The sequence below is a fragment of the Antechinus flavipes genome, chromosome 1 (assembly GCF_016432865.1).
Source record: "Antechinus flavipes isolate AdamAnt ecotype Samford, QLD, Australia chromosome 1, AdamAnt_v2, whole genome shotgun sequence".
Lineage (NCBI taxonomy): Eukaryota > Metazoa > Chordata > Mammalia > Dasyuromorphia > Dasyuridae > Antechinus > Antechinus flavipes.
In genome coordinates, this window is record NC_067398.1 from 311,286,598 (window position 1) to 311,299,866 (window position 13,269).

A 13,269-nucleotide genomic window follows, 5' to 3' on the forward strand; every position below is an offset into this window, starting at 1 on the left:
ACACTAGTATGGTTTTATTGTCTACTTCCTTCTATGATTCATTTAACTTTTCCTTTTAAATATTTGGATGCTATTTCGTTCGGTGCATATCTGTGTAGTATTGAAAATCCTTCATTATCTATGGTACCTTTAAGCAAAATGTAGTTTCCCTGCTTATCTCTTTTAATTAGATCTATTTTTGGTTTTGCTTTGTCTGATGTGATTTTATATATATATATATATATATATTTCTGCTTTTTAAAAATTTCAGCTGAAGCATAACAAATGCCACTTCAATCCCTTACTTTTGTTCTATATATGTTTCTGCTTCTTGTAAACAAAGATATATAATATTCTTTTTTAAATTGATTCTCTATTTATGTTTTATGAGTGAGTGCATCCCATTCCTATTTAATTATGATAACCTTCATCGTGTTTTTTTTCTGCTATTTACTCTTCTCTCCTTTTACCCCGTTGCTCCTTAAAACTTTTTTTCTCACCTTAGTCTGCCCTCCTTTCTATTAAACACCCCTTCTTTGATCCCATCCTGTCCTATTTTCCTTTATGATATGATAGCTTTTTTAACAACATTTTTTCCAATTACCTGTAAAAAATTTTTAACATTCATTTTTTGGAAATTTTGAATTTCAAATTTTCTTCCTCCCTTCCTGTTCTCCTCTCTCCCTAAGACAGTAAGCAATATGATATAACTTATACATGTGAAATAATGCAAAACATATTTCCACATTAGTTACATTGTAAAAGAAGACACAACCCCCCCCCAAAAAAAGAAAGGAAAAAAAAGAAAGTGAAAAATAGTCCACTTTAATTTGCATTCAGAATCCATCAGTGTAAGATAGATTTCTACATACATACATATGTTACTCCCTCTTTGAGCCAATTCTAATGATCATTTCCTATTAACACTCTCATTCCCCCCCCCACTATAAAAATTCTTGCACCTTTTTTATGTAAGATCATAAAACCTCTTTCCAATATATCCTTTTTTTCCACACCCTAATTTTATTTTTTGGATATCATTCCATCATAGTCAATTCACATCATTGCACTTTGTCTATGTACACTCTTCCTAACTGCCCTAATAATGATAAAGTTCTTAAGAATTACATGTATCATCTTCTCATATAGAAATGTCCCTTATGATTATTCTTTTATGTTTAATTTTTTGTGCTTCTGTTGAGTTTTTTATTTGGCTGTCAGATTTCCTATTAGTCTTTTCAACAGGAATGCTTGAAAATCACTCAGTTTAATTAAATATTCTTTTTTTTTTTTTTTGCTGGATAGGTGGTTCTTGCTTGTACTCCTAGCTCCTATGTCCTCCAGAAGACCATATTCAAAGCCTTCTGATCTTTAACATGGAAGTTGCTAAGTCTTATATGATCCTAACTGTGATGACATGATATCTGAATTGTTTCTTTCTGGCTACTTGCAATAATTTCTCCTGAAATTTGGCCATAACATTCCTGAGAGTTTTTATTTTGCTATCTCTTTCAGTAGATGATCTGTGGATTCTTTCAATTTCTATTTAAATCATCTAATTCTAGGATACAAAGCAAGTTTTTCTTGATAATTTCTTGAAAGATAATATTTATAGGCTCTTTTCACTGATTGTGGCTTTCAAGTAGTCTTAACAATTTATAAATTACCTTTCTTTTGCTGTGCAGCTTGGTTGTTTTTCTAATGAGATGTTTCACATTTTCTTCTTTTTTTCATTCTTTTTATTTTGTTTTATGTTTCTTGATATCTCATGGATTCATTAGGTTGCACTAGCTGAATTGTAATTTTTAAAGCATTATTTTCTTCAATAAGCTTTTGTACTTCTTTTTACATTTGGCCAATTTACTTTTTAAGGAGTTCTTTTCTTCAGTGAATTTTTTTTTACTTCTTTAGCCTATTCTGTTTTCAAGGTGTTAATTTCTTCAACACTTTCTGTAACTCCTTTACCAAGCTTTTGATTTATTTTTTCATGATTTTCTTGCATCCTCTCATTTCTTTTTTCAAATTTTTCCTTTACCTTTCTTATTTGATTTTTAAACTCCTTTTTGACTTTTCTAGAGGCTGAAACCAATTCACTTTTTTTGAGGCTCTTCATGTAACAGCTTTGTCTTCTTCTGAGTTTATGTTTTTGGTCTTACCTGTCACCATAGTAACTTTCTATGATCAGGTTCTTTTTTGTTGTTGTTTGCTCATTTTTCTAGCCTATTTCTTGAATTTCAACTTTATATTGTTATATTTATGCTAAATATAAGTGTTTATATTTATATTAAAGTTGGACTCTGCACCCAGGGGCACTGTCTTAATTTCAGGTTTTTGATGCTAGTTCTGTTTTCACAGCTAGTTCTGGGAGAGGGGGGTGCCTTTTTTTTCAGTTTTCAGTTTTTCTGAGATGATATGATCTGAGAGTGGGGTGACTGCTCTCTTCTACCCTAGAACTGTGAACAGAGTTCTTGCTCATCTCCTCCCCCTAGGACTGAGAGCTGGAACCTCATATAGGCAATACAACAAAGTCCTTCTCCTAGTGCAAGCAAAGGTCTCCTATAATCTCTTTCTGATCAACTTTCCAACCCTCTCACTATTTATGAGCTGAGAGCTCCAGAAATCATTACTTCTGCCAAGGCCTGCTGCTGGCTTATTGGTGCATCCTGTACTGACTCTGGCCCTTCACTGGGGAAAGAGACAAATCTTCCTTGGTAATCTTCTAACTTTTCTTAGCTGGAATATTGTTTCACCCCATCCTTCTAATGGGTCTGCCACTTCAGAATTCATTTTTCAGATGTTATTTTAATATTTTAATATTGTTTGGATAAGAACTGAAAAGAGCTCAAGCAAGTCCCTTTATTGTACCATCTTTCCTTCTCATTTCTTTTAGCACAATAGTATTTTATCACAATCATGTGCCACAGCTTATTCAGCCATTCCTCAATTGATGGGCATCCCCTCAATTTCCAATTTTTGCCATCTCAAAAATAGCTGCCACAAATATTTTTATACATATAGATCCTTTTTCCCTTTTTGGATCTCTTTGGTGTACAGATCTAATAGTGATATTGTTGGATCAAATGGTGGGCACAGTTTCATAGTCCTTTGGACATAGTTCCATATTGTCCTTCAGAATGATTAAACAAGTTCACTACTTCACCTACAATTCATTAATGTACTTATTTTCTTTATCTCCTACAGGATTTTTTATTTCTGGTAGGTGTGATTTTAATTTGAACTTCTCTAATCAATAGTGATTCAGAACTTTTTTTTTCCTTTTTTCCTAGATACCCTTAATTTCTTCCTTATAAAACTGTTCATACCTTTGACCATTTATCAATTAGGAAATGGCTCATTTTTATAAACTTGCCTCATTTTTCTATATATTTGAGAAATCAGGTCTTTATCAGAGAAATTTTCTGTAAAAGCTTTTGTTATGATACTTTTTTAGCAAAATGTAGTTTCCCTGATTATTTCTTTTGATTGACTTAATATTTTCTTTTGCATTGTCTGAGATCATGATTGGCACCCCCTGCCCTTTTCACTTCAACTGAAGCATAAAATATTCTGCTCCAGAAATTTAGTTTAGATATGTTTGTGTTTCTGCCCCAAGTATGTCTTTTGAACGCAACTTTTTATTAGATTCTGGTCCCAATCCATTCTGCTATCAGCTTATGTTCTATGGATTAGCTCATCCCATATATGTTGCCACTTATGATCAATAACTGTGTACTTCCCTCCATCTCATCTTCTTTTTGTCCTTCTCTATTTTTAGCTTCACAAGTCTGTCTTGATTCTAAGCACTGCCTCCCCTGATCTGCCCTCCTTTTTAAAACAATCCCCTCCCTACATTTTTCCTCTTCCCCTATAATCTCCCTATTAGGTAAGATAGATTTCTATACCCAACTGAGTCTGTATATATATTATTTACTCTTTGAATCAATTCTGATGAAAGTAAGGTTCAAGCATTGCTCTCGATTTCCTCCTATTTTCCTCTCCACTGTAAAAGCTCTTCCTTGTGTATGTCATTTGTGTAAGAAAATTTGCCCTATTTTACCTTTCTCTTTCCCCTTCTTCCTCTACATTTCTCTTTCTCCACCCCTACTTTTTGTTTTGGAGATCATCTCAACATAATCAACTCAAACCTATGCCCTCTGTATTTGCACACTCTTCTAATTGCCCTAATAATGATAAAGTTCTTAAGAATTACATATATCATGTTCCCACATAGGAATTTTCCTATAATTATTCTTTCACATTTAGCTTTTTATATAAATTTTTTTTGACTCTTCTGTTTTAATGTCAAATTTACTATTCAACTTTGGTCTTTTCATCAGGAATGCTTGAAAATCCCCAATTTCATTAAAGATCTATTTTCCCCCAGAAGAATTATATTCATTTTTTATGGGTTGGTGATTCTTGGTTGTAATCCTAGCTCTTATGCTCTTCATTATGATCTTTTGATATTTCAAGCTTCTGATTTTTTAACAGGGAAGTTACTAAATTTTGTGTGATCCTGACTGTGGTGATATATATTTGAATTGTTTATTTCTGACTGCTTGACCTGGGAGCTCTGAAATCTGGCTATGATATTCTTGAAAGTTTTCATTTTGGGATACCTTTCAGTAGATAATTTGGGGTTTTTTCAATTTCTATTTCTTCCCAATGGCAGTTTTCCTTGATAATTTCTTGCAAGAAGTTGTCTAGGTTCTTTTTTAAACATGGTTTTCAAGTACTCCACTAATTATTAAATTATCTCTAATTGATCTTTTTTCCAGGTTAGGTGTTTTCCCAATGAGATATTTCATATTTTCTTCTATTTTTTCATTCCTTTGGCTTTATTTTATTGTTTCTTAAAGTCTCATGGAGTCATTAGTTTGCATTTACCCAATTCTCAGGAATTATTTTCTTTAGTGAGCTTTTTGTACCTCTTTTTACATTTTGCCAATTTTTTTATATTTTTAATTATAGCTTTTTATATATAAGATATGTGCATGGGTAATTTTTCAACATTGACCCTTGCAAAAACTTCTCTTTCAACTTTTTCCTTCCTTCCCTCCACCCCCATCCCTAGATAGAAAGTAGTCCCATACATGTATAAATATGTTAAAGTATATGTTAAATACAATATATATATATATATATATATATTTATACAGTTATCTTACAATTATAACTATATAGTTATACAAGAAAGATTGGATTTAGAAAGAAGGTAAAAATAACCTGAGAAGAAAAAACAAAACTGTAAGCAAACAATAATAGAAAGAGTGTAAATGCTATGTTGTGGTCCATACTCATACTCTTTCTCTGGGTGTAGCTGGTTCTGTTCATTACAGATCAATTGGAACTCATTTGCCAATTTATTTTTTAAGGATTACTTTTCTTCAGTGAATTTTTGTATCTCTTTTTCTATTTGACCTATTCTGTTTTTTAAAGTTTTTTTCTTCAATATTTTTGTGCCTCTTTTACCAAGCTGCTAATTCCTTTTTCTTAATTTTTTCACATTACTCTCATTTCTTTTCCAAATTTTTATTCTTACCATTTTTATTCCTTTAATTCTTCAATGAATTCTTTCTGGCTTTGAGTCCAACTCGCATTTTTCTTTGAGGCCTTGCTCATAGCTGGTTTCATATTGTTGAATTTTCTAAGTTTAAGTATTGGTCTTCCCTGCCACTAAAGTAGCTTTTTATGGTCAAGTTCTGTTATTGTTGTTATTTGTTCATTTTCCCAGCCTATTTATTCTCTTTGACCTGTATGTTAAAGTTGAGCTGTGTTCACCTAGAGTTGGGTAAGCACTCTTTCAAGCTTCAGGCTTTTATATGCTGCTGTTTTCAGAGTAAATTCAGAGTGCTTCCAGGGTAATGTGATCCTAGGAGAGGTGTAGTCACTGCTCTCCTGATCTATGTTCTGGTCTTTACTAGGAAGGGTTCTTGCCTCATTGGAGGCCCAAGTACTAGTGGTCCTTGTTGTCCTAGAACTGAATCCAAGGCCCCTGCTCCACTCTGACTCCTGTCCAATATGGAACTGTGATCCATAAATTTTTATGAGTAGTAGAGTTGCCAATGAGCACCAACTGCACCCATTGCCTGCGAAGAGTCCCCTGTAATCTTTCTCCAACCAGTTGTCCAACCTTCTTACTGTCTCTGGTCTGAGAGCTCCCAAAGCTGTTGCTATCATGGATCAGTTCCAGAAACCTAGAAGAGCTTCTAAATAATGATTTCATCCAAAAAATGTATATATACTACAATAGTGTGATTCATACACTCTCTACTATAAAGCATGTACTGTTAGAGAAGAATGCTAATTATGTATCTAAAAAGAGGGAACATGGAAGAAAGGGATTTGGATTCTGATCAAGAGAGCACAGAAGAGGAAATCCAGATGCCCAGTTTCACTAGGGCCTGGAAAGAGATCTGAAAAAAAAACTGGCTTAACAACAACAACAAAAAAGCCCAACATATAAACTAAGAAGTGAGTTGTATCTATTGTTTCACTAATGTTATCTGTATAGATCCCAAGAGAAATTGAAATTCAAGAAGAATAAGATTATTTGATACCTTCTAGAAGGATGAGCAGTTTTTCTCAATTATTGAGAAACTTTAGCATAATTCCATGTTTTCCATTGCGCTAAATAAAAATGTGAATTATGTTCTATATCTCATTACCCTGAATGCTTGCAGGAGAACTGAGAGAAACAAGTAAAATTCCTATATTCCTAGGATAAGCCTTTACTGTAGACATGAGTCAAAGAGACTTTGTGAAAAACTTTCCAAAAACGATATCTAGATCTAAGGGAAAGGACCCAATTAACTACAGATGAATATTACATAGAGGGAGTTATAGAACTTCCTCCTTCTATGATGATATCAAGGGTATACATTTATATGTAGTTTTATTTTGTGGATAATATTGTGCTTGAGTAGTAAACAATTTGTCTCTCAGTGACATCTTGTGGTGAAGCACATTTTCAACCCTGCATGACAAATTAACATTGACAAAGAACATGTATTATATTCATTGGAATATTCATTATATTGGATGAGACTAAATTCCAAGGGTATTGAATCATTAGCTTTAAAAGGTTGTAGTTTTGAAGTCACATTTCTATTTGTAAATCTGTCTATCAAAGTCCAAAACTACTCTGACCTTTCTGAAATCTTTCCATGATTTGTATTTATCAGTGGTCAGAACATCACTGAAATATGGTGCCACTTTCAGAACCCTAAAAATCAGAATCTCCGTGAAACATTGGAAAATTTCAGGACAAATAAAATGGAAAACTAAATATGTTCTCCAGTCCTCATTAACTCCAAAAAAAACTCTTTTTTTTTCAGGACAGAGCACAAAGAATCTTTCCATATTCTAAGACACTAACCTACCTAATAAGACTTGTAAATTAGTAACAGAGAATACTCAGTTTCCAAGCCTCTTACACAACATACCTATAACTAGCTCCCAGATTCAGAACCCTACACACAACTCAACCTACTAGTTTGTGCTTTGAGATCCAATCCACTAAGCACTTTTCCTGCTGCTATTTCCATCTCTTCTGGACAATTTATCCCTACCCTTATCACTATTATGTAAAAAACAACTAGCAGAACCTAATTCTGACCATCCACTTTCAGAGGAAGGAGAAACACAGGAAAGTAGAAGTTTGCTCTGTTTAGGGAAGCTATTCCCAACCAGAAAGCTAAAGAACAAAGAGAGCTAGGGTAGTGTATTAGTAAGATGTATATGATACTGTACCAGGACTAAAATAAAGGATCTGGCATCCACCTTGGACCAGTTCTGTTTTATCCCCACTGAATCATCTTAGAACAGGAACTGAGATGAATGAAAATTAGAGACTGATAACTTTTGAACCCAGAGAGTCACCATCAAAGAGGATGGAGTCAAAAAGTGAGGAATAAGGAAATGAAAGAATAAATTTTAAAATTACCAAGGATCTCAGGAAGAAGAAAACTAGATAAGCAAGTAAATCAATATAGAAGATAGTAAAATAGAAGGGAAGACAACTAAAAGACCACAAATATCTTCAAATAACTATTGCAAAACAAAGGAAATTGAACCAATCATTAATGACATGAAAGACCATCTGAATTCCCCAGAAAGCATGGAAGTGCAGAAGGCTGCTCCCAAAGTGTTCAGAAAGAAAATCAGGTATCTTAAAACAAAAATCTAAAAGTGAGCAATTGCAGAATTCATATCCTGCCCAGCAGAAATAATTATGTCCATGATGGCAAGTCTCTCCAAAGAAGCAAAGGAGAGAACAATTAAGTGATTAGGAATACAAATATGCTGAAGTAAAAGAATCTGGAAGAGAAAAACAATGTCCAAAAAATGTGATCCTTATTCCTTATGCAAACAAAATCCATTTCTCTCAAAGGTAGGATGCAAAGAGACACTTAAGTATTTTAAGTCTCCCAGAAGAATATTAAAAATTAAAAACTAAAATTAAAACTAAATACTATGATGCAAGAAATAATCCAAGAAAGCTGCCCCAAACTTCTGAATACAGAAAACAAAGCATCGATAGAAACAATTCGCAAATAATCCCTGGAAAATCTGACCCAACAAAAATTTAGAATTGAAGATGTTGATCTTAAAATGCTTCTCAATGTATTATTTTTTGATTAGCTGAAGTAGAATTATCAAAGATTAACCACCAGTTATCCCTAGTTAGGGGAGCAATACCACTACAAACTGGAAATGGCATAAAACTTTTTGGCCTTCCTTTTATACCAGAGAAAAAGTCTGAATATTTCTTTTTTCTTTTATGGAGTGTTTAGAGTACTTTATTGTAAAATTTGACTTATACAATTTTTTATATATATATATATATACATTTGTGTGTATATTATGTATATGAGATATATTTTATACATTTCTAAGTTACTAAACTTTTTCTTTGTATCTGCTGGCCTTTACAAGTTGTCTGCAGCTTCTGCAAAACTCCCAAAAAATTCCCATTTCTCATGCCTATCTATAATATAACAAAAACACTATGGAGAAAGTTACAATGTGGAAGGGATAACTGTTAGACAAGTTTTCTGAAAACCTCAAAGAAAAGCAAAAAAATTTATTGATTGAAAGCACCAATGATACTGAAGTTCTTTATTCATGGTGCACTTGTCTATTATATTTCATGTTTTTTTACAATTTACAATATAGGATTTTAAAAATAAAAGTTGTTTCATTCACTATGGAAAAAAGGATATTTCATCATACCCCTCTCTACAATAATAATATTTTAAATGGTACCTTAGCAAAGCTCTTTCTTCACATGAGGTAGGTAATAATCTCAAATGGTAAAATTATTTGCCCAAAGTTAGAAAAAGAATATTTAAATATAATTCTCTTGATCCTAAACTTGTCACTCCTTCTACTATGTATTTAGTGTGTATATATATATATATATTTATTTATTTTATATATAGTATACACTATATCACCTTCCCTCTAAATCACAAAAATCCCTTTCCTCCAGGTCATATGACCATTGTTCTGCTAACACAGAACCAAACCCCCACGTTATTTGTTCCCTATTGTCTCCCAGATTACTTACATGTCTCTCTTCCCTCAGATTTCATGAACATCCTTCCCCCCAGGTTACAGGGCTCCCCAGGTTATGTGGCCCACTCCCCACAGGTTATACAGCACGTGGCACTGCCCCATCCGACAAGCCAGAGGTGCTAGCAGTTGCCAAAGCTATGCACAGGGAGAAGTTTGGATGTCGTATGAAGCAACTTTTCCAGTGGGAGAAGGATGCAACACTGCAAGCCATCCAGTCAGGTGAGCCTCGACAGTGGGAAGAGGGAATGAGAAGATCTAGACAGATAAGACTGAATGGGGAAACTGAGGGCCAATCAGGGATCTGAAACTAAGGAAAACCTTAGTATTACACACAGGTGAGGCATAAGAACCCAAGGACTATTTATATGAGTGAAGAGGACATGAGGCAAGATGGATGGAAGAGGAAGGAGGGGAAAGATCAACATAATCACTCAGTTACAAGAAAAAAAAAAAAAACAGCTGGTTTGGAAATATCTAGAGACCCAGTTCCACAGTATTGCATACCGACCAACATGGATTTATATTACTCAATCTTCAAATATTATGTGCTTACAATGTGTCAGTCATTTGGCATTCCGGCACTTGATACTCTGTTGCTATAAACAATGTTCACATTGTAAATCTATCTGTAAATCTGCTATCTTGTGCAAATTCAGGTAGTGGTCTTTTTGAGGAATCTGGCTTCTAGTCTAGGTCCAACTGGAGCAGTCACAGTCGTATGTGATAGTTAAGGCCAGGCTGAGCACAAGCCAGAAAAGACAGCTTGCATGAAGATTAGTCAAGATAAAAGAAGCGCCAGCTGCCCAATCAAAATCATGTGAGCAAGATCTAGGGCTGCCAAAATCAGCAAGTCAGAATTTGGACTAGGTACTGAAGTTCCAGATACTATGGTTCCTAGATCAGGGAGAATGTTAGACCACAGAAGCTTAGGATACTCAAAAGAATTATCTAGTGAAATTATTCTTGAGATTTTTTTTTTTTTGTCTTTTGAGTTCTAAGTCTCTATAAGAAGCTCTGCTCTCTTGGAATTTTTAGGTTCTTAAAAGGATACAATCCATGTCTGTTAAATTTAATCCCTATGGAAAGAAATAATTATTCTCACCCATCCCCAAGAACTTTTGGTTCTCTGTATCAGATGAGAAAGTCACATTTTTAATTCTGTGGGGAAAGAAATTCCTCTAAGAAGAGGCTAGTTAGGAGGACTCTGTCATCATCATACAGTTCTTTTTCTGGGGTCCTTTCAGTCCAGAGTCAAAGTTTAGGTTTCCTAACAACTCTTTGATATGTATAATCTGTTTAGATATATTGTGTATTAATATAGTATATATGCTGAATCCCTATCTTCTGCTCTGCCTATATACCATATGTAAGCACAAGTAAGTGTGTGAACATAAGTATATATATATATATATGTATATATATATATATAAATTTATATGTGTAAATATCTTCATCTATAGATATATAGATACAAACATATACTTAGTTGAAATATTCCTTCTCTTTATGCAGACATTATGTGCATGTTATAACATAATGTAAACAATAGAGGCTCACCAACTGGTTTAGACCAAGTGTTACAGATGCCAGCAGAAGAAAAGCACTTAGTCTTCTGCCTATATTATAATTATCAACTAAAAACTCTTACAAAACTCTGTATAACCTTAATTTCCCCATTCAGCATAACCCTAGAAAGCAACACGCTCCTGCTAGTCATCCACTGACACTAAGAAAGATACTTAAAACCAGGTGAGAAGGCAGACAATCTATTTTCTACATTTTATTTTATTTCCAATTCAAAGAACAAAACATGTATTTGAATGGCATAGTACAATAAAGATGATTACTTATGAAACTGCAAATATAGATTAAACTTCTATACATAAACAATTCTAATACATAAATTTATAATTCTGCACAAGAAAAAATAGATCAAAGGGGGAAAAATAAGAAAGAAAAAAAGCAAGCAAGCAAACAAACAAAAAAGATGAAAATACTATGTTGTGATCCACATACAGTCTCCATAATCCTCTGTCTGGGTACGGATGGCTCTCTCCATCATAACTCTATTGGAATTGGTCTGAATCACCTCATTATTTAAAAGAGCCATGTCCATCAGATAATCTTGTTGCTGTGTACGATGTTCTCTTGGTTATATTCACTTCACTTAGCATCAGTTCATGTAAGTCTCTCCAGGCTTTTCTGAAATCCTGCTAATAATTTCTTTTAGAACAATAATATTCCAATGGAATTGGAATACCATTCCAATATAGTAAACATTCATTTACCATAACTTATACAGCCATTCTCCAGCTGATGAGCATCCACTCGGTTTCCAATTCCTTGACACTACAAAAAAGGCTGCCACAAATATTTTTGCACATATGGGTCCTTTTCCCTTTTTTAGAGCTCATTTCTTACATCACAGTAGTATTCCCTCACAACCAAACTCCACAACTCACCCACTTCATCCTTCCCCTAAAAATCCTGTCTCAATCCACACACTTGTTCAAAAGTCTCCCTCATCCCAACCCATACATCCTTCTAAAAGCCCTTTCCCTAACCTGTCCCCCAGTTTTTTCATCTCTACATGTTCAGAAGACCTCAACACCCTTCCAGATGTACACATTGCTTCCTCTTCAACCCAAATGAAAATAAGGTTCCACTATTAACGGCCTTCCCCTCATTCTGTTTTAGTTCTTCCTTTCCAACTATATTTTTATAATACAATTGTTCCCTTTTAAATTTTCCTACCCAATTTTTTTAAAATCACCCCCATCATTACAACCCAGCCCCAACATTTCTTTCAAACTATTTTAGTAAGGAGCTTGATAGTTTTAAGTATACTGATAACACTTTCATATATATAAATAAGTCATCAGTTTGACCTTAATAAATGCCTTTTAATTAGTTCAAGCTAAATTTTGCCAGATCCTGACATGCAACTTCTAGTCAGCAATTCCTTCAAATTTATTCTGGGCCCTGGAAATGAAATCCTACCCTTATGCATGAACTCTATTGCCATCTGTGCCCACATACCCAAACTGGATCTTTTGGCATTAAGTCTTGCCTGTATCATAGAATTTTAGAGCTAGAGAGGATCTAGAAGGCATTGTTCTTGTCTAACCCCCTTCACTGCAGGAATCACTTCTACAAAATCCCTGATAGATATCCATCACTTGTTTAACAGACCATGGTAGATGCATCCAAAGACTTAATGGAAGAAACATCAAATTCCATATATCTACAAAATACTATGAATGCAGATTTAAGTTGCTAACAGTGATGGAACAGTCCCAATTAGAAACTCAGTATTACTCTCTTATAATGAACACATAAAAAATTGTGGGTGCAGGGTACTGGGGAAGAAAATTCATTGTAAATTCAGCCACTACTTTACAATTAAAACCAAAGTCATAGTTACCACAATATAACTATAATGATTTTTGCCAACCCTAAAAACAAGATTTTGCCTTTTGCCTAAAAACAGGATTCAGATTATTCATACAGACATATTTACTGATGCACAAATTCCCAACAAAGTAACCCAACTATTCAGCCCTTAATCTTATATTGAAATCTATACCATTATGGTATCCAAGCAAGAGAAATAAACTAACTATTCATTAAAATTTGTGGGCCCGCAGTTCCAATCATCTAGACTTTCTGAATCTCTACTTTCATTGAAGTAATTAACTTGCACAAACATAC

The 13,269-nt window shown here is 33.8% G+C and overlaps 1 protein-coding gene across 7 annotated transcripts in view; it reads left to right on the forward strand.

Annotated features, from left to right (window-relative positions):
- The window catches only part of FAM221B (family with sequence similarity 221 member B), a 49,115-nt gene that overhangs the window by 16,805 nt on the left and 19,041 nt on the right, over positions 1 to 13,269 (forward strand). For 6 of the 7 annotated variants that reach the window (XM_051964915.1, XM_051964899.1, XM_051964890.1 and 3 more), the window contains exon 4: positions 9,634 to 9,777. The exons of the other annotated variant lie outside the window; for it this stretch is intronic. In XM_051964915.1, coding sequence (XP_051820875.1) covers positions 9,634 to 9,777 — 144 coding nt within the window. The remainder of the gene's footprint in view (positions 1 to 9,633; positions 9,778 to 13,269) is intronic. 7 annotated transcript variants of the gene reach the window in all.